The sequence below is a fragment of the Eulemur rufifrons genome, chromosome 3 (genome assembly GCF_041146395.1).
Source record: "Eulemur rufifrons isolate Redbay chromosome 3, OSU_ERuf_1, whole genome shotgun sequence".
Classification (NCBI taxonomy): domain Eukaryota; kingdom Metazoa; phylum Chordata; class Mammalia; order Primates; family Lemuridae; genus Eulemur; species Eulemur rufifrons.
Genome location: NC_090985.1, coordinates 94,309,181 through 94,331,558, shown reverse-complemented (window position 1 = coordinate 94,331,558; position 22,378 = coordinate 94,309,181). Strand labels below are relative to the sequence as shown.

The following is a 22,378-nucleotide window of genomic DNA, read 5'->3' as shown; positions in this document are numbered from 1 at the left end:
AACCTGCATTTCCACTTGCCAACGCGCACCCCGTCCGACACAGCGCCTGCCACTTGTGGCTGAACCCAGCAAGAAGACGTGGCGGACGGGAAGGGCCCTGACCAAGCGAAGACAGGAAAGAGGCTCTTTCTGTCCTATCCCCTTAATTCTAGGAAACCTTATCAGCAACAGAAAGGCATTTCATGATTGCTTCTGCCAAACTACGATGAAACTTTACGTAATATAACATAAATAAACTGCTCTAAATTTATTGTATGCGGAGGCAGAACGTGCAAGTACTGTCCTTGACGGGGAGCTGAGAAACTTGGACACTTCAGGATTCTGGTTAAGCTACTTTTCAGGCAGGAAAACAAACCTTGCGATGTCGTAAAGACTGACGACCCATTGCGAGAGACTGCTATTCCAGTGACTGCCCTGTTTAAAAACAAAGTTTTACAAGTTACTGTTCATCGCGTGTCAGGACACCCCCTCTGTTTCAAGTCCTTGACTTAATTTTATGAAGTTTCCTTAATTTTTTCCTCACAGCTTGTCTGCTGGATCTGTCCCAGCACACACCTGCCACTACCAAGTCACCACTTGGCGACTTCCAACGTTGTTCTGGCAACACCTGGTGGCGAGAAAGCACCCCCACTCTTGGCTTCCCCAGCTGCCACGTTCAATGGCCAACACACTGCTGAGAATTTCCGACACTTGGAAAATGCCTCTTTAACTCCACCTTATCTGACCATCACCAAAGTGACTGAAACTCTTCACAGTCACTTCCCTTGCTCGTTACTGAATCTCATTTACCCAGCGCCGCCCACTGAGGATGTCTCGATCCTAGCAGGTCCTCTTACAGGTTCAGTCATGTCTTCACTGCCCTGGGTTACAAAGTCTCTTGCTACATGCCATTTAGAGAAGTGGAGAAAAGCAAAGCCATTGTCATAACGAATAAGGCAGAACTACTTGCTTCTCCTAGGGAGGCTGTGCTCTCACTTGGGCCCATCTAACGTAGACCAGCACGTCCAGGAACACCCACGACCAAAATGCCAGACGGGCTGTCTACGGCCACGGCGCAGGACAGGGCCCCTCTCCAGGCCTGGGTTTTCTCCCTGTAGCAGGCTGGGCCAGGCTGGGCCAGTGCTTCGCAAGCCTTTCTGCCAGGGCATGTGAACGTCCTTAATGATGGAGGACGGGAACACTCATGCCCCTCTGGGTCCATGAGCAAGCCCAATTGCTTTAAAGTACAGTTAGTACTTTTAAAATTCATGTGAACTTTGCAATGTACTCTCTCTTCCTCTCTCTCCCTCTCTCTCTATATATATCCATGTTTATCATTTTTTAAAAAAGATACATTTCCCCCTACATTATCAGTAAACTCAGCACTTGAGGAGGATATATCATGCTTCTCTCATCAAAGACTCAGGGGCTGTGTACCCCATTTGAGAGACAACACTGCCTGCAGAACCCATCTCGTACCCTAGAATGACGGACTGCAGAAATGATAGCCTGGTGGCCACCACAAATCATTTTGTGCTGAACTTTCCCTTATTACATCAACCTCAGGTGACAGAAAGATCACTACAGACATTAGGGGAGGAGAAAAACAAGACGACACTGAAAGGGAGCATTTCCCCCACCCCCGACACAGGTGAAAACAATTTAATCCCATGCCAAGACCCTAACTTCTGCAAGGACCAGCGCCTGCTTAGAAGCAGCACAGAGATGTTCTTACTCTTTGTGGATTTTATACTGCTCATGCAACTGCAGTTTGGTGATGTTGTTCCAGGCCAGTGTTTTGCTTTCTTCAGTCAGGTCTTCAAAAGACTCTTCACCTGGAGAGACTACATTAAATCATTGCTAAGTCAGCTAAATTACTAACAGACAACAGCAACAGATTTACAGTATTTTCTGTTAAAATCAAAAAACCTAGAAAACAAAACACCCCACCAAAATATAACTCTTTTGACATGTACTTGTTAGATAGTTGCATGTTAGTCAAGGAAAAAAAAAATGTGTAGAAAAAGATCAAAAAGTATCTTTGAATTCTAGACTCTTAGTATTTTTTACCAATATTTGCAAACTTTTCACTTGGCTGCTAACTTAACAATTTCAGGAAATACAAGACTGAGCAATCATTTCCTTGTCAGCGGTTTTTTAAAAAACCTCACAGTTGCCTAAGAATGCTTCCATTTTGCTTTGGTTTTAAGGTGGAGAAAGCAGAGATGAAATCAATTACTCTAAGTGCTTCTGGACTGGAGTAATAATCCCTTCACTTCTGCTTTAAGAAGGGCTAGAGCAGTGACCCTCTTAAAGCAATCTCATGACAGTGGTTATGGCCTGGTGACTAAGCAGAGCCCAGGCTGAGATGGCATCACAAGGTAATCCTGTGATCTTCATGACTTAACCCTCTGCAGCACTATCTTGTCGAGAAGTACGCTGGGCTAACCCGGGTCACGTAACGCCAGGAAGCTCTTCCTCCACGCTGGCGAGAGTGCTCAGTTACGTGTGCCTGAGGAGCCTGGGTGTGCTTGCAACAGACAATAGAATTGGAGATAAAAAGTAGCTTTGCTCCCAACATTCCCTGTAGTGTCAAATTCCTTTTGGGAACCTGTAAATTTGAGGTTGTCATATGTGAAATGTAAAACACGGATAACTGGATAAAAGTGAGTGTTCTTTCTTTCCTTTTCAGAAACTAGATGCAAGAACTTGATCAGGTTCATTTTTGCACCTACACCTGCCTGGCACAGAAGAGATACTCTGTAAACGTTAAATAAGAAAATAGAATCAAAGAAGACAGAGCACTTTGAATTCAAGATCTGTATGTGGGTATGGAAGAGGAGAACTGGGGACAGAGGAGGTCATGCCGGGGAAAGAGCAGGGCAGACAGGGACTGCTTAGGCAGCCACAGCCAGGACTATAAGCACGACAAGGTGAATAACTAAAAATCAAACACCAGCTTAGAAGACACAGCAAAGAAAGAGAACCAAATCAAAACAAATACGATCAACTCCTACCCATATTAAATTGCCAAAAAATAAAAGCGATTTGATTTTCCTTAACGTCAATAGCTAAAAACAAACACCACCAACAAAAACAGGTACTTGTCTTCAGAAGAACTGCACCAAGATGGAGACACACAAGCATCTCTAGGCAGCACAACGGTTCGTGCTTCATCTTCGGAATCTTCAGAAGCATCGCAGTCACAGAACAGAAACAAAAGTGCTCACGTTTATTCTCTTCACAAAACCTACCTGGGGAGCAGGCTGTAGAAGCATTGTAACTGCAAGTCTGGGGCAGACTTTTCAACTTTGACGTGATCCTTTGAGGATGTGGTGTCACAAACAGCTGCTTTGGTGTCTGCCCAAATTCCAAGATTTGGGTTAGCATGGCTACTTTCTCATCGGGATCTTCGATGCTTTAGGACAGAGCACAAATAATGTCGCTCAGGTTCCCTGCACACTTTTCAAATAATACAGATCAATAGGAGAGATTAACTCTCAAATAATGACAGCAGCTATGCTAGGACTGTCTAAACCCATCGCGGGTCTTTAGAGTATTTCCTGAGGCTCAGTAACATAGTGGGGAAAGCCAAACATAATTCATTTTTAAATTTCCATACCTTAACATTCTCAAATAACTGCATTAATAATTTAGATAAAGAGGTATTTTATAACTCAAGTAGAAATTCCTTACTTAAATGTACCTGTTTAAGTCTACACCTCCTTCGTAGGTCAGGGGATGAAATACTGAAAGAGAGATATAAAACACTACTGAAAGATGTACTATTTAGTTACAATATAACCCTGTTCAGAATTTAAACAATTCAACAACTTAAAATTTGTGTCCGAACTGATTGTCACTTTGCAAAACAGACTAATATCTAACTTCTGTAAATATCAACGTTTATTACTACCTGCTGATGAACAAAGACCTACTTGGCGGGTTAGAGGACCCGTGATCTCAGTGCCTTTCTCAGTTGGTATCATCTCCCCCGTGGGGGAAGCATGGGCCACAGTGCCAGCTTGACCCCACACTGCCGCGTGAGAAACCAGGTCTGCATTTCCAGCTCTTGTTCCTCAGGTTGTCAGCCCTGAGAGATGTGGAGGCAGAGAAGCCCCGAACTGCAGCTGCTGCTGCTGTCCTTCCGTTCAACGAAAAAGAAACCCTGGGGCCTTTCGTAAGAATTAAGGCCACAGTTCTATCAAATTTTGATTTAGCTTTAATTGCAATTATTAAATGGGATGGAAAGTGTATGCTAAAATTAGAAGACTTTAGAGAAAGACCTCTTGGGACCATGGTGAGGTAAGTGTTGTTGGGCAAAAGTCCTTCCTCTTCCTCCTCAGTTACTCAGCAGCTAATCCGGGGTCATGGAGCCAGTGGCACTGTTTTCTGCTATAAGATGCTTCTGCTGAAGAAATAAGCTTAATTGCCGTGGCCTCATTTTTTTTTTATTTGCTTTCATTTTCACCCAACGCTGACGGAAATTTCCATGACGATTGCATACCATTGTGGGCCCCGACAGCATCACTCCCTTTTTGCTTGTAGCCAAATATTAGATCAATCCACTCGTGGAGGTGCTCTGACACGTAGCTGCTTTCCAACGCGCCTTTGCTCTTCTGGAGAAAGTCCTCAGGACCTACCAGATTAGAGTCAGTCAAGAAATCACGGAGTCTCCATTGCATTTGCTCCCATGCATTTTGTCTATCCATAAAGCTTCTAGGATAGGCCAGAGATACATGTGTCTTAATTAAGTTTTTTTTCCTCCATCATATGAAATGTTAAGTTTTTTGAAGGAAAAAGTGGCAAAAATAATTTTCACATTTAGATTTCTCAAGTACATATTAATGTTTTTACATCATAGATTCATAGAACACTGCTGACTTGGAATAGGACTGATAATGCCTCATCTAGATAGAGAATTATACTGTTATTTTTTTAAAAATCTAAGCAATAAAATAATTAACAAAACTGAAGTTGCACTACTCGGTAAAGAGTGTCCGTAATACGCTACCCCCAAGCTGGTACTCACTTGAGGCCCAAGGGGGCAGTTCTACATCATCCACCATCTGTCCGCCTTGTCTCTTTCCCAGATCCAACTTCAGACTGTTGACTAAAAAGCTGACATCATCACCATAGAATTCTGGAATCAGCTGAAAGTTTCAGGGAGAAACAAAAAAGAACAGCAACAACCATTTTTAAAGCAGTTAGATACCACAAGCCCAGTGAATCACTAGCTTTATTAACTGCTTACCTCTTTAAAATCTGTTGCACCATCCAAACAGTTTTTCCAAGTTTCCGCAATACTAAATATGACCAAAAAAAAAAAAAAAAATCACCTGATTTTAAATCTAAACTAGGCAACAGCAACAGCAGCACTTCCTATGCACTTGTTTCACTCACAGTTCTCAACATCTACGTGAGTATCCCCCTTTAATGACAGAGAAAACCGGGGACCAGAGAGTTTACTCAACTCCTCTGGGGTCACACAGGAGTGAGTACGGAGTCCAAGTCCATAGCATGAGCCACCACCTACACACTGCCTCGCCCAAGGGCCAAACGGAGGCAGGTGCCTACTGAGAGACTAGCACAGCTACTTCAACAGCTCGTTTCAAAAGGAATTATAAACAGGTATGTGTAGAGCTCAGAAAGATTGGGAAAACATAGGCCAAAACATTAACAACAATTATTTCAACAAGGTGAGATAACAAGTGAACTTATTTTCCTTCTTCATATTTTCTTTCCTTTTTTTTTTTTGGCAAGAAGATATTACCTTCATGATAAAAAAAAAGTCATTTAAACATACACAGGGAGTTATATTCAATTCATAGCAGAATTATTAAGACTAATAAAATGTTGGAAACAATCTAAATGCCCAATGATTGAGAAAAATAGTTGAAATAAATTACGGCATATGTTAGAATGTGATATAACAATTTAAAAAATCACTGTTTTGAAGAATATTTAATAATATGGAAAAAATTCCAAGATCTAATATTAGTCTACAAAAGGCAAGACAAAACACTATTTAAAATATGTTTTCACATTTATACACACACACACAGTCATACATATATATGTCTAGGAAGAGCCTGAAAGGAATAGATATAACAATTAGTGACTTTTTGCATTTTGTTCATATCTAGTTCTATCTATTTGAAACAAACATACATATCAGAAATGTAAAAATCAGAAAGTATTAAAAATGACAAGTGAGGCATTTATATCCAACCTGTTGAACATTCTATCTGCATTATCAAATCTTCCGTTCTGCAGGCACAGCATGTACTCTGGTGCTAGAGTGGAAAAAGTCAGAGTTGAGTCGAATCATAGAACCATTTAAGAATCCAAATGAAATAAAATTTAATTGAGGGCAAGGATAAAGAATCTTACCAATCCGAACAAGGTAAAAGAGCACGTAGCCTGGGGAAGAGTAGTGACTTCCATACATGAACTTTGGCTCAGGCATCTCCTGGTAGCGAGTCTACGATGAAGGGAAAACATAGTGCTAAGTGTTGGATAGAGAATAATACCTGACTGAAGGAGTAAAATCCTAAAAGAAATCATAGCATGGATGCACCATATTCCCTGATTTCTCTCTTAGGTAAGAAAAAGAGAAGGTAAGAAGGAGAGAAAATCTGTGACTACACAGCATTCCTGAGACAAGGATTTTGGTTTTCTTGACTTAGTGGTAACAGTGTTGGGGCTAGATTAAAAAGAACTGATTTTATGAATTTCCTGTGCAGTTTATTAATATTACCACCACAGGGTACCTTCATGAAAATAATTCAATGAACCCGTAAACAAGTTGCCCTCCTACTTCCTGAACAAAACATGCAAATGATGAGCAGCTAAATGGATGGTGGGGGGGCAAAAGTAAGAAAAAAACATTATTTAAGGTCACCAAGTCACTACTGTGCATCTCCCCTAAATCTCGGAGAAGTGAGTTTCATTACTATACAAACACAGGCTACGGCTCAGGATGTTGCTTAGAATCCCAAACCCCCTAAGTCCTCTCACCAGCAGTCTCTCCAGCCGTTCCTTATTCAGGGCCCCCACTGGCTTACTGAGGTCCCGGAAGGTTCCTGGATCTGACAAATCTGCAAACATAAACAAATAAATAAGTACTATTCTCCTCCTGAACTGATTCAAAAGCACACTGTCATTTCTGCAAAATAAAGTTTTTGAAAAATTGAGATGGATCCACGAGAATGTTTCCATTAGTTACTTACATAGCTAGAAAGAAAAGGTTAGAACTTTTTGAGTTTTAAGTTTGCAACATCCACTTAAGAGTAGTATCTCTAATTTGATGAAGCCCTGAATATTGATTTTTTTAAAAAAGAACTTCTGATTTCAAGAAACTATATGCCAAGTAAAATAATAAAAAATAAATTTAAAAAGCCATTATTCTTCTACCAAGATTCACTTTCTAAGTTTGAATTATAGTAAATATTATTATTCTGTGATATTAGCATAATTTGAGAACTGGGACCTGAATATTATCAGAGAAATAAATTCTCCTATTTCAGAAAATCTGTTATCTCTTTCAAGCACAGTGTTCAATTTAGTGAATTCTGAAAAGGAACTAATTGCACAAAATATATAATTTAAAAATATTACAAAATAAAATTATGATACAATCACATTTGTATTTAAGTAATTTGAGGGAGTGAGAGAGAAGTATATACCACAAAGTTAAAACGGTTGTACCTCAGTAATATAATTATAGATGATTTTTATTTCTTTCTTTGGTTATTTCAGTACTTTCCAGATGTTCTGTAATGAATAGATTTTCTTTTGGTAATCATAGTTTTTAATGTGAATTTTAAAATAATATAATAAACTGATCAATAATTTTCAAAGTGAGAAACTTAAATATTTCAAAAAATGGTACTTACTATGTAATAATAATAATTATCACCAATGATAATGGTAATGATAACACTGGGTTAAAATTATGCCCATTTTTTGTGTGTGTGTCCTCCAAGAAGCATGGTGGAGAAAACATATATAAAACATTTATATAATTTATTTAACATTTATACAGTATCTTGGAATGGAAATTGACAATCCTTAGCAATAAGATTGAAATAAGTTCTAATTTGTTCACACACCACATCACAATTCTAAAATAAAATTTATTCTCTCCTTCAAAGACAACAAAGGTGACCACTCCAAACTCAGCTTTGTCAGAATTCCATGCATGGCATTTTACCTAATTCTGTGCTGGAATAATCATTTATTATCCAGGGAAACACAGGGTACTGGGAGAGGTCGTTGCAGCTGCGGTCGGCCAGGTTGTTGAGGTGCAGGAGGTACTGGTAGTTGGAAAGGTGCCCTCGCTGCCACTGCAGCATGTCGCTCTCGGCCGTGTGCTCGGCCACGTGGTGCTCTGGGGGAGGAAGACCCAGGGTCTGTCACTTAACTTCACAAAAGGTTGGCTAATTTTAACTTAGCATGTAAAAGCTAGATGCTTAACATGTAGACCCTCTGATACATTTTTGAAAAATACATTTTAAGAAAAAGAAAAACACGCTGTTGGCTTGTTTTCACAAAGTAGTTGTTCAGTTAAGTATGACCATCTGTAAGATTGAGAAGGGGAAATTATTAAATATCTTGAACTACTATCCTTCCCCTGCAAAATATGACATAACCTAAAGAAATACAAAAGTATGGAGCAAATATATATTTATGGTAATATATGATATTTATACAATAAATAACAAAGAATCCTTCCAAATGTGCTGAGTCTTAATGCATTTTAAAAACCATGGCCAGCTCATTTCCCCAATTTTTTGTGAAATCAAAATTAAAAAATCTTTCAGTTTCCTTTTAGATCTGGAAGAGATGTACTACTGCTAACATGTCAATGACTACCTATTATTTATGCGTGTGAGCACTAAGGAAAAGAAAAGAAACTATGAAAGAAGAAAAAGGGTATTTGGCAGGGGGCCCAATTCTCAAACTGGAAGAACCACAGAGCCTCCTCCTCCCCATAATAAATGGGATGACAGATAACACGCATCGTGAGAACTTTCCCTTTGGAGAGTAAAATGGATCAACTGTCCTGCAAGTGGGTTTTCCATTTTGTTCAGAAAATTCTACTTTTAACGTTTTACTGAATGCATCAAGCAACTTAACTTATGTTGATTCAATATTTATTCTTTTTTATTTTTGCCAAGTTTCTTCCCTAATCAGCTACTGGGAAAGGGCTTGAAAAATGAAAATACTTCCCCCCCTTCATCTTCTGCCCTTCAAACCTCTCAGAAAAATCCTAGGAACAATCTTAGGAACAAGCTCAGTGAGAACTGACAGCTTTATAGAAGACGGATATTTTAGATCATGGCAAGGCTTTTGACTTGAGATTGTGGGACTCACCACAAAAGTTGAATTTTTTGTTTTAATTAGAACAGTTAGAAAAAAAATTTAAAAATTAAATCAGGAGATAGGAGATAAAGTAGACTTGTACCAAAGCTATACTTATGCATTAAGTTAACCTGAAGAGCTTAATGTGTGAAGAAAAAAGATATTATTAATAACTATAAACCTACTGTAAAATAAAATATATTCCTTATTGAAAGGAAACTATTCCTCCTTGAGGGAAAATTTCATTTCTAAGGGAAGATGTACTTCACTATATATCTCATAAATGGTTTCACAGTATATTAAAATAGCAAACAAAATGAAGATCGTATTAATAAAATCCCAACATCTATTTTTAAGAATCATTCTAGTCATCTGGCAACTCTGTAAATAAGAATAATTTAGTTATGCAACTTAATAAAAAAGTTTATGCTTGAAAAGAAAAATACAGGTGTTCTCTCTGATAGAGGTGGGAAAATCCACATTTTCCATGAAACTGAGGAAGTAGCATTAATTAAAATCAAATTCCATTTCAAGGGTACTATATTAAACATAGAAGGTTCACGTGTTCCTTTTTTGGCTTTGTGATCAAGACCACAATCAATGACCTCAAACATATGACTGGATAACTCAATGTTTCACATCAAGAAACTGAGTCTTGGTTTTCATAAACTATTATAATATAAGACATAATTGGAAATAAAAATATTTGGGTAGATTCTCCATAATCCATTCAATTTCAAGGGCATTAAAATACAAAAAACATGTAAATATATTTATTAAGAGTTTTTAAAATATAGATTTAGAATGAACTATTACCAAAATGAATTTATATTTCCCATAGTTTTAAAAATATTATTTTGGCAATTACAGATACTGATGAGAAGAAATAAGCAGAACCATGGACAGGCGATTCTAGATACAGCATTTTTCTTCTCTTATTTCCTATCCAGTTCCTTAGGAGTTGAACTACTTTCATATGAACAGATACAATGAAGGGTGAGCACCAAACCTAGATACGTGGCAATATAAAAATAGAGATCATCTCTATCTTCAGGTTCATAGAACTTTAGGTAGATGTCAGAACACAGATCATCTTCTGTGCAAAATACTTCCAAGCCCTGTAAATTCAGAAAAAAAAAAAAAAAAAGAATAAAACAAATTCATTTTGCAATCCCAGTAAGTATATAAGAGCTTTTCAATTAAACATGTATATTTTTGATTTTTAGACCTAGTATTCATATTTTCAACTATAAATTTGATTCAGTGAGATATATATATATATATCTGTATCTGTGTATATATAGATGTCATGTTTACAAGCCTTCTGAGAAAAAGACGTGTCTCAGCTAAATTTTATAAACTCCCTTTTGCTGTTGAATATTTTTATTGATAACAGCTTTTGTGAATTTATTATTTTGAAATTCAAATGTATCTGATCCATGTCTTCACATCTTTTCTTCAAACATAAGTGTTTAGCTTTCTTTTATAAGTTAAATAATTATGTATACCTCACAATCTGATAACTGAATAATCTTCAATTAACATATTGTAATTATTTTTAAGAAAACTGTGAGCTTTGTGAATATGGTGCTGCTAAGGCTGAGACAGCACAGGAATAGGCAAAAAAAGGATGGAAGCCTAGCATTGTCCTTGGTTCCAATACAGGCTGTCACCACCTACTGGCCAGGGAATTTAAGACGTTAACTCCTGGAGTTCCAATTTCTTTATCTGTAAAATACAGGATCATCTACCTCACAGGGATTGTGATGGCAAGTAAATAAAATAATATATATAAACTGCCTGGTACACAGAAGGCACTTAATGTTAATTTCTTCTCTTTTTCTGACTGCCCCTCTGTAGCTAAAGGAGGAGATTTTTAATAGCATCTGCTTCCCTGAGCCTGTATTAGCACTGGAAATGGAGAGATCACCTTTTAAGCAAAATAGGCAGCAAAATAGTTAAGTTTCACAAATTAAAAACACAAAAATAAGGTGGCTAAATTCCACAATGCTTCTGTAATGCCACCAAGTTACTGGTTAATCTTCAAAGGAGAAAAATGCATTTACATTGATGTCAAATTAAAACACCTTACCATCACACCTGCAGGGACTAGTTAATAAAGTAGGTATGTGAGACAAACATACGTATGGTCACACGCTTATGCAGGGGAATGGTGGGAAGAACGGCCCATATGATGTAAATGGTTATTTTGTCCATTTCTCTCTCTCTCCAAGCCCAAAGGGAGAATTAATGTCAGTTAACTGTGAATGCACTGTAGTTCCACTGAAGAATGATTTGGTAATGTCTTCCAATTTTTACTTTGTGACGTAGCTGCTGTGAACGGTGGTGGCAGTAGCACTGGGTGGGTCTGCATCCATTATTCTGGCCTAAGCTCAGAAACTCTAAGAATACAGGAGTGAGAAACTCAATGGCGCTCTAGCCCTCTTGCTCTTGGAGCCAAAAACATTTTTGCAACAGAACCTGTTCTCTACAGAAAGGAGTTACTTCTTTATCAATTTCCAGCTTCTTCGAAAGCAAGAGCAGCAAATCAGAGTCCATTTGCTTACAACACAACACAACTTGCACTTTCCAGACATGCCCCACATGTTTGTAAGTCAATAAAGCACTGGCTAACCCGAAGGTATGACAGTCATGCACCCAGAACTGGAAGTCCCCTGGAACTCACCAAGGGCATGAGGCCATGCCTCCTCTTATAAATGCGGCGGACATCTTGGAGTGTTATCTGGACCACAGGTTTCTTTAAAAGTAGAAAGACAAATCTCAAACATCAATATACCAACACAATTAGAAGTTGTTCTTTAGTATCGGAAAGGAAGAAAAAATGACCCCATCTTGCCTTTCTGATGAACAATTGGAAAGGGAGATCTTGGAACAAGGCGAATCTGGTTTCAATTCTGCCCTGCCATTTTCCACTAGCGTTACAACCTTGGACAAGTCTCCCCACCTCCATGTGGAACCCTTAAAATGATAATGCAATCATCTGTCTTTCGGGTTATTATAAGATCCTGGGGTGATAAAGAATATTAAAGGACTGGTATACATAACCTCTCAGGAATTTTCTTCTATTTTTTTTAGCCCAGCGGTTTGTTTAGTACTGATATACATCTATTTTTTAGAAGCCTGTCTTTCATTGCCTTAAAAATTACAGTGTATCAAGGCTCACAAATTACTACACATAAAGCAAGGCCTCTAAACTTTTTCTTTCTTAATGAAGAAGAAATTTTTCTTTCTTCTCTAGAGTTTTAAAATACTGGTCAGAGAGGAATGAGGATTAACAAGGCACCGAGACTGGCTGAGGGCAAAGCTGCCACAGTTCTGCTCCGGGGATGGAGGGAGGCAGAGCCCCGAGGCAGCCTGTGCATCAGTGCCTACTGCCCTGAAGACCCCAACTCGGGTCTCGGGCACTGCTGGCCAAGGACCCTGGCCCAGAGAAGAAGTAAGGGAAGAGGTAAGTTCTCACCTAGGGATCCTGAGGCTATGACACATAAACACTTTTCTAAAAGTTTCTGACCCAAGCAATAGTAACAGTAGGAGCCAAACCAATTTATCACACTACTTGAGAATTATAGCAATTTGCAGCGTCCTCTGGAAAACTTGGCAAGTGTGCCCCACCACCTAGTGGACACAGTCATTATAGCATCATCTTTCACTCAGGATAGTATGTTTTAGTGCCACATAACGACCAGCCTGGAGAATTCCCAGGGTGCAGCTTTCTTTGGCAGAAAACACTCCTTAAGCGGCCCTGCCAAATGGCCCAGAGGCACTACCAGAATGTATTAGGATTTCTGTTCTTTTAATGAATGCCAAAAAGGGGCCAGATCTAGATAAGCAACAAATCTTTACACGTTTTAGTGTAGAAAGCTGAGTTTATCTGTACTTTCTGGCCTAGTAAGTCTATTGTCATTGTGGAAGAGAAGACTGTTCCCAAGGTCCGTAGTAGGAGCCCCGTGGCTGCCAGACTGCAGCATCTCTGCACACACCTCTGCACTAGCCGAGAGAGGACTAGTTCATAGAACTTCTGCAAGGAAAACTTAGATCTGCAGATTTTGTTTATAATTAAGGAAAAACCAGAAATACCAACTTATATGTACATATAAGCAAATACACGGAAAATATCTATTTCTTATTAATCATGGTACATTTCATTGATCTCTTCCAGATGTGCTTCCTAGTGGAAAGGTCTCGATCTCTACTGATCCTTTACTATAATATAACTGGGAGGGGCTGGGTGTCTTTCCACAACACTGGGAGCAAGTGCTGCACAAATGACTGCAAATTGACAGGAGGAACTCCAACTCGGTGACTGTGTGTCAGGATTACAGAGGGAGTCTGGAAAATACACAGATGCTGGTGGGGGTGGGCGGGGGTGGGGCAAGTGATTTTGATCCTCACCAAAATGCGAGCCTACTGGGATTGTAAAGCCAAGCTCTGGAAAGAGAGCTTAGGGACGGAGGTGGCTCTCCACCTGACCCCGTAGTCTACGCACCGGGTACCCATTGAGAGGCTGAAAGTACAGGTTTGTGTCCGTGATGCACACGTGTCCAGGATTTGTCACCAGAGGCGTCACCATTTCTGCTTTGCATTCCATGTGCAGCTTTTCTGAAACACTTTGGAATCTGAAAATGTATTTTTCAGCAAAAGTAAGAAAAATCAGAAACTGATCTACTTTCTAAGTTTACCTAACGGAGCTACAGTGTGACTTTGAATGATATTTGTCTAAATACCATATTTAGTATCAGAAAAATAGTAATATAAATTGGTTGCTTAGATAAAACTGACATTCTTTTAAATGGCATAATGAAAACTCGGGTTTTTTTAAAAAAATAGATGACATTATGTATCACAGAAGCAAAAGTAGACAAATGAATAATATCAAATAACCTTTTAGCTGAACTCTTATTCCTCCCAAAATAAATCAGCCTTGAAACTATTCTTACATAAACATAATTTTCTATATTTGTGTCATTAAGACCCATTTTTATAGATCTATAAACCATTTTGGCAAAGGTGGCATTTATTTCACTCCACACTTTATAAGGCTATGACTACATAATTATAATTATCTGAATGTCAGTCCAAAAGTACATTCTTCTGTGGATTTACTCCAGTAAAATCAAAGATAATCTACCCACTACCTACTCCTAAAATATTTAATCAAAAATCCATTCTCTTTCTGCTTTACTAATTTTTAAAAAATTGGGGTGAAACAATCAAATCATCTAAATTTTAAGGCAACTACTTAGTTAAATAATTGGGTTAAAAATAAATCTCTTTGTAAGTAACAGGACAAAAATGTACAGGTGCAGACTTCCACATCAAGTCAGGATGGCAAAGCCACAGGCGACCCTCATAGCTCTCACCCTAATAACCAAAACCAGCTGGATAAGCTGAACAATCCTCATGGTTTCTTCAAACCCGCTGGAAAGCCAAGGATGCAGAGAAACCGAAATGAACATAATTGCAAAAAGGAAAGAAGAGACCAACAACCATGGAGGTAAGGGTGCAGGATGAAGAGAGAGCTTCCGGGAAGCAGAATCCCAGAGTCAGGCCTGGAGAGTAATGAAAGCTCCCCAGAGACGCAAACGTGCTGACGACTGGCGTGGAACGCAAGAGACTGTCCTCCAGTTCAGAAAGCCGGTGGCTGAGCTGCGAAGCACAAAGATATCCCCAGAATCCTTCAAGTGCTCAGATCCCAAGTCCCACGGAAGAGAAAGTCTCGAGCCCTTCCTCAACAGAGCTGCAGGCAGTGCAGTCTTGAATTTAACCATTGCTGCAACAAAGTCTTAATCCAGCCCAGTCACAGATTCAACTAACACAGCCCCCCAACTACAAGGAGCCTCACAGAGTAAGGGTGGGCATGACCACTTCTGGAGGTAAGTATTATTTAGTTCAGTCTCTATACCTCCTTTTTAAGCAAACTGTTCAGCATATAAGAAATTATAATACACACAAAGAAGCAAGAAAATATGACCCATGCTCAAGAAAGAAAAGACACAATAGAAGGTGACCCAGATGTTAGATCCATCAGGAGACTGTAAGATAACTATAATAAATACGCTAAAGGATCTAGAACAAAAGATGGACAACACAGGTGAAGAGATAGGGAACTTCAGTAGAGAAAGAGAAACTGTAATATGCAAATGAACCAAAAGGAAATACAGAAATAAAAATCTGGTATCAGAAATAAAGAATTAATTAAATAATCTTAAGAACAGACTGGACACAGTAGAGGAAAGGCCCAGCAAAGTTGAAAACAGGTCAATAAAAAATGTCCTAATTAAAACAAAAAGAGAAAAAAAGTGAAAAAAAATACAGGACGATGTATCTGAGGGAATACATAAAATGCACTAACATAAGTATACCTTGAGCCATAAAAAACAGAAAATAGGACAGAAGAAATACTGAAGAGAGCATGGCTGAGAACTGATGGGGGGACATCAGCTCATAGATTCATGTTATTCTGAAACTCTGTGTGACATATTAAAAAATATGTATTTGGTCTCTGATCCCAATTCCTGGCACAGAGCTCCTAAAACCCTTGTATTTCCTGAGTGATAGGGGTGCTAGGTATAATATTTGGTCTTTGGTCCCAGTTCTAACACAGAGCTCCTAATCCCTTGGAATTTCCTGGGTGACAGGAGCATCTTTTGTTGTAATGAGGAGATTCCCAACAGGCTCCTGGATGGGGACCCATCACTGGTCACCAGAAAGACCAAGCCATGATTAGAGACTTGGTACTTTCACCTCCCAGCCCATCTTCAGGAAACGGGAGAGAGGCTGGAGATTGATTTAATAAGTGATTATGTCTATGTGCTGAAGCCTCCATAAAAATCCATAAACTATGAGGTTTGGAGAGCTTCCAGGTTATAGCCAGGCAAACTCTAATTCCATGGAGACAGAAGCTCCTATGCTTGGAACCCTTTCTGGCCTCACCCTATGTATGTCTTCATCTGGCTGTTCATCTGTCTCCTTTATCATATCCCTTATTAATATAATAAACTGGTAAACATAAATAAGTGTATCCCTGAGTTCTGTGAGCCATTCTAGCAAATGATCAAACCCAAAGAGGGGGTTGTGGGAACCTCTGATTTATAGCCAGTTGGTCGGAAGCATGGATGACAACCTGAATTTGTAATTGGCATCTGAAATGGGGCATCTTGGGGGACTGAGCGCCTTTTTTTTTTTTTTTTTTTTTTTTTTTTTGAGACAGAGTCTTGCTCTGTTGTCCGGGCTAGAGTGCTGTGGCATTAGCCCAGCTCACAGCAACCTCAAACTCCTGGGCTCAAGCGATCTTTCTGCCTCAGCCTCCCAAGTAGCTGGGACTACAGGCATGTGCCACCATGCCGAGTTAATTTTTTTCCTATATATTTTTAGTTGTCCAGCTAATTTCTTTCTATTTTTAGTACAGATGGGGCCTTGCTCTTGCTCAGGCTGGTGGGACTGAGCTCTTAAACTGTGGATCTGTGCTAACTTTAGGCAGATAGTGTCAGAATTGATTTCAACTGTATAATAGAATACCCAGCTGGTGTCAGAGAATTGCTTGGTGTGGGAAAAAAATCCCACACATCTGGTCACTGCTGTGTTGAGCATAGTAGAAAAAAATGGTTTACTTTTTCCTATTATACATTCTCAAACCCTTAAATGGATAAGCACAAAGAAAACCACACCTTATACATAGTTAATACAAATCATGTGACTTTTCACAAGAAACAATGGAATGAAAATCTTTAAAGTGGTAAAAACATCTGTCAACCTGGAATTCTATATCGAAAAATACCCTGCAAAAATGAAGGTGAAATAAAGATCTTTTCAGACAGACAAAGCTGAGAGAATTATCTCTAACAGATCACATTACAAAAAATGGTACAGAGAGTTTTTCAGAAGGAAGAGAAATGACACCAGATGAAACGCTGGATCTGCAGAAAGGAAAGAAAAGGACCAGACTAGAAAGTATAAACATTTAAACATCTGAATAAATAGAAAATAATTATTTTTTAGTATTTTTAATTTATATACAAACAAATGTGTACATATCTAAATTCTTTAAAAAGCTTTTGACTTTTTTAAAGCACAAATAAGAATGCTGTGTTGTGAGTTTTACACCATGTGTAGAAATTAAATATAAGACAAGATCACAATGGACAGGAGAGATAAATGGAAATGCAGTGGAGTATGGTTCTTGCATTGCTGTAGTGTAAAATATTATAGTATTTGAAGGTATACTGGTACACGGTGCATATCGTAGTCTCAGACTGACCGCTAAGAACAATACAATGTGGTGCTGCTAAAAACTCAATGGAGTGATAAAATGAAGTACCAAAAAAAATACTAGATTTACCCAAAAGAAGATAGGAAAAGAGGAACAAAAAACAAACAAGACGCTAAGGAACAAAAATACAGTCACGTGCCACATAATGGTACTTAGGTCAATGACATTGCGTATACTGTAGAGGTCCCATACGGTCATAACACTGTATTTTTATTGTACCTTTTCAATGGTTGGCTACGTAAACACTAACCATTGTGTTACAAGTGCCTACAGTATTCAGTACAGGTAAGTATCCCTTTTCCAAAATGCTTGGGATCAGAAGTTTTTTGGATTTCAGATTTTTTTTTCAAATTTTATATTTTCATTACACCAGTTGAGTATCCCTAATCCCAAAATCCAAAATCCACACTCTGGGAGGCCGAGGCAAGAGGATCGCTCAAGGTCAGGAGTTCGAGACCAGCCTGAGCAAGAGCGAGACCCCGTCTCTATTAAAAATAGAAAGAAATTAGCTGAACAACTGAAAATATATATAGAAAAAATTGGCTGGGCATGGTGGCACATGCCTGTAGTCCCAGCTACTCGGGAGGCTGAGGCAGGAGGATCGCTTGAGCCCAGGAGTTTGAGGTTGCTGTGGGCTAGGTTGATGCCATGGCACTCTAGCCCGGGCAACAGAGTAAGGCTCTGTCTAAAAAAAAAAAAAAAAAAAAATCCAAAATCCAAAATGATCAAAAATGAGCATTTTCTTTGAATGCCATGTCAGTATTCAAAAAGTTCCACATTTTAGAGCATTTTTAGATTTCAAATTTTCTGATTAGGGATATCCCACTTGTACAGTAACATGTTGTACAGGCTTGTAGCCTCGGAGCAATAGGCTATTTGGTATATACCTATAAACTCTACGATGTTTCACACAATGAAATCACCTAACAACACATATCTCACAACATATTCCCATCAGTAAGTGATACATGACTATATAAAGATAGTGGGCTTAAAACCAATTATATCTATAAAATTATATAATTATAGATTATCTAAACATTTCAATGAAAAGGTAGAGATTGTCAGAATGTATAAAAAGCAAGACTTGCCAGGAGCAGTGGCTCACACCTATAATTCCAGAACTTTGGGAAGCCAAGGCAGGAGGATTGGTTGAGGCCAGGGGTTCGAGACCAGCCTGGGCAACAAAGCGAGACCCCATCTTTACAAAAAGTTTTTAAAAATTAGCCAGGCATGGTGGCAGTGCCTCTAATCCCAGCCACCTGGGTGGCTGAGGCAGGAGGATCACTTGAGCCCAGGAGTTCAAGGCTGGAGTGAGCTGTGATTGTGCCACTGCACTCCAGCCTAGGCAAAAGAGGGAGACTCCCATCACAAAAAAAAAAAACAAAAACAAAACTCAACTATATATTTAAAATATGTGTTTTTGGAAACAGAATAAAGAAACAGGTTAAAAGTAAGAGGATGGAAAAAGATATACCATGCAATCACAATACATAAGAAAATTGGCATGGCTACATTAAAGGAAGACAAAGTAGACATCAAGACCAAGAGCATTACAGGTAAAGAAGGATATTTCATAATGATGAAAGGATCTATTCATTAAGAAGATATTATACATCTTAATTTATGTGAACCTAACGACAGAGCTTGACAATACACAATGCATAAAATGATGGAAATAAGAATCATTGTCATAATCATGAGTCCACAATTATCATTCAAAGTCTTAACATCCTCCTCTCAGTATCTCACAGGACAAGTCAACAACAACAACAAAAAAATCAATAAAGTATATATGCTCTGAACAACCATCAACCAGCTGGACCCAAATGACATTTATGGAGCACTATTGTCAACCACCACAGAGCACGCACTCCTTTCAAGGGCTTACAAAATAAATTGTTCACCAAGACAGAACATATGCTGTGCCCATAAAACAAATCTCAATAAATATCAAAAGACTGAAATCATATAGAATATATTCTCTGATCAGATAATATTAGATTAGACATCAGTAATAATAAGATATCTACAAAATCCCCAAATATGTGGAAGTCAAGCAACATACTTCTAAATAACCTATTGATCAAAGAAGAAATAACAAAGAAAATTACAAAATATTTTTACGTGAATAACAGATAATGAAACATTACATACCAAAATTTGTGGGATGCTGCTAAAGCAGTGCTTAGAGGGAAATTTTTAAGTTTAAACGTTTCTATTATAGAAGAAGGTATGATATTGGCAATCTAGGCTTTGTTCTTAGGAAGCTAGAAAAAGAATAAGTTAAACCCAAAGCTGAAGGAAGGAAAACGTAAATGTGGAAATCAGCTATAAATAAAATGGAAACATAGAGAAATACCAACAAAGTCAAAATTTGGTTATTTGAAAAGTTAATAAAATTGCTAAGCCCCTAGCAATACTAATAAAGAAAAAAAAGAAGAGAAAGCACAAAGTATCAATATAAGGAATTTATGAGAGGTCAAATATCCTACTGGCATTAAAAGGAGAGTAACAACTTCATTCCAATAAATCTGACAACTTAGATGAAATGGAAAAATTTTTTGAAATACACAACTTACCAATCAGACACAAGAAGAAACAGACAAATTAAATAGCCTTATGTCTAGTCAATAAATTGAATCCCAAAGAACACGTCAGCCCTAGAACGCTTCATCAATAAATTCTATTAAAAACTTAAGGAAGAAATGGCACCGACCCTACACAAACTCTGAAAACAGGGCATAAAGAAAGACCTCTACATTCATTTTATGAGGTCAGCATAACCCTGTGCCACACCTGACAAATACATTACAAGAGAATTACAAAGCAATATCCCTCATAAATATAGATGCAAAAATACTTAACAAAATACTGGCAAAGCAAATCCAGCAATATATAGAAAGGATAATGTATCAAGATCTCAAATTAGATTTATCCCATGAACACAGGCTGCTTTAACATTGAAAAAAATCAATCAATGTAATTAATAATATTAAGAGAATAAATGAAAAAATATGATCATGTCAATAAATGCAGAAAAGTATTTGACAAAATTCTACACCTATTATTGAAAAAAACTCTCAGCAAACTAAAAATAGGAACTTCCTTATTCTGTTAAAGGGCATCTATGAAAAATCTACAGCTAGCGTCATTTTTTAAACATGAAATATTAAACCTTTTTCCTGTAAGATCAAGAATAAGGCAAGGATGTCCATTCCTACCACATCTATTAATAAAACAGTGCAATGAGGCAAAAAATAGAAAATAAAAGCCATGGGGGTTTCTGTGAAACTCATTATTCACAGATTAAATTATTATGTACATGAAAACTCTGTGGAATCTACAAAAAACCCTCTAGGACTATGAGCAAATTTGGAAAAGTCATAGGATACAAGGTCAACCTAAAAAAAAATGAACTGCATTTCTATATTTTAGTAATAAATAATGGGAAAATGAATTTTTAATAGCATGAAACAATCAAATATCTAGGAATATATCCAACGAAAGACGGCAGCATCTACGTATTAAACATGTAACAATGTGGATTCTGAGTGACGGGTGAAGAGAACTCTGTACTTGCTGCTGTCTTTTCTTTAAATCTAAAATTATTCCAGGCCGGGCATGGTGGCTCACGCCTGTAATCCTAGCACTCTGGGAGGCCGAGGTGGGCGGATCGTTTGAGCTCAGGAGTTCGAGACCAGCCTGAGGAAGAGCGAGACCCCATCTCTACTAAAAAAAAAAAATAGAAAGAAATTATATGGACAGCTAAAAAAATATATATAGAAAAAATTAGCTGGGCATGGTGGTGCATGCCTGTAGTCCCAGCTACTCGGGAGGCTGAGACAGGAGGATCCCTTGAGCTCAGGAGTTTGAGGTTGCTGTGAGCTAGGCTGACGCCACGGCACTCACTCTAGCCTGGGCAACAGAGTGAGACTCTGTCTCAAGAAAAAAAAAAAAAAAAAACAGTAAAATTATTCCAAATAAAGACATTTTGGGGTACAAATGAGGAAATTTGAATATGGAGCCATATATGAGATTATATATGGAATTACTGCTAATTGAGTATAATAATGGTATCAAGGAATGGAGGAGAAGATCTTTTCAACAAACACATGCCGAAGTACTTACAGGGGAAGTGTCATGATGTCTTGGAATTTAGTTCCAAATGGTTCAGAAAAAAATTATACACATATATTTTTTATATATAATACATTTACATATGTACATGTACACATTATATATACATATTTATACATACAAATCAAATACACACAGAGCACATGAATGATACAAGATCAAAAGCAAATTTGGAAAATTTTAAATTAACACCTGGTGAAACACAGGGTATCTGCATTCATTATCTTCTATCAACTTGTGAGGATTTAAAAATTTCCAACATAAAAAGTAGGAAAATATAAACATAGTTATTCTTATATTCCTTCAACAAAACAGCATCTCCTCAGGAATGTGATGAAAGCTTATCTTAGCAAAATTTCCCTTTTTTCTTTTAGAGGAAGTACACAATACTAGATAGAATATTTCATTTATTACTGCAAAAATTTCTCTCCCAAATTCTTTAGCCTAACACTTCAGAGATTGGCTAAACTAAAAGTTTCATAGTGAACCACTTTTTACATGAATGCCATGCTGAAATCCAGAATTCAAGCCTAAATCACTACTTAGAAAAATGATGCATTCTAAGTAGGTCAGAAGAAGCTAATTCTTCTTATTTATTTCTTT

General features: G+C 37.9%; 1 protein-coding gene across 9 annotated transcripts in view; it reads right to left on the bottom strand.

The window, feature by feature from the left end:
* NSMAF (neutral sphingomyelinase activation associated factor) overlaps positions 1 to 22,378 on the bottom strand; it is a 61,606-nt gene that overhangs the window by 8,849 nt on the left and 30,379 nt on the right. For 2 of the 9 annotated variants that reach the window (XM_069466474.1, XM_069466476.1), the window contains 14 exons: positions 13,853 to 13,982; positions 12,032 to 12,103; positions 10,355 to 10,463; positions 8,195 to 8,371; positions 7,000 to 7,079; positions 6,373 to 6,463; positions 6,212 to 6,275; positions 5,234 to 5,285; positions 5,012 to 5,132; positions 4,487 to 4,618; positions 3,686 to 3,728; positions 3,234 to 3,397; positions 1,715 to 1,814; positions 356 to 414 (listed from right to left, as the gene is read on the bottom strand). In XM_069466474.1, coding sequence (XP_069322575.1) covers positions 356 to 414; positions 1,715 to 1,814; positions 3,234 to 3,397; positions 3,686 to 3,728; positions 4,487 to 4,618; positions 5,012 to 5,132; positions 5,234 to 5,285; positions 6,212 to 6,275; positions 6,373 to 6,463; positions 7,000 to 7,079; positions 8,195 to 8,371; positions 10,355 to 10,463; positions 12,032 to 12,103; positions 13,853 to 13,982 — 1,394 coding nt within the window. Of the gene's footprint in view, positions 1 to 355; positions 415 to 859; positions 971 to 1,714; positions 1,824 to 1,955; positions 2,017 to 3,233; positions 3,398 to 3,685; positions 3,750 to 4,486; positions 4,619 to 4,993; positions 5,133 to 5,233; positions 5,286 to 6,211; positions 6,276 to 6,372; positions 6,464 to 6,999; positions 7,080 to 8,194; positions 8,394 to 10,349; positions 10,464 to 12,031; positions 12,104 to 13,831; positions 13,983 to 22,378 lie in introns of those variants that run through there. The other 7 variants (XM_069466473.1, XM_069466471.1, XM_069466475.1 and 4 more) reach the window with 7 other exon arrangements.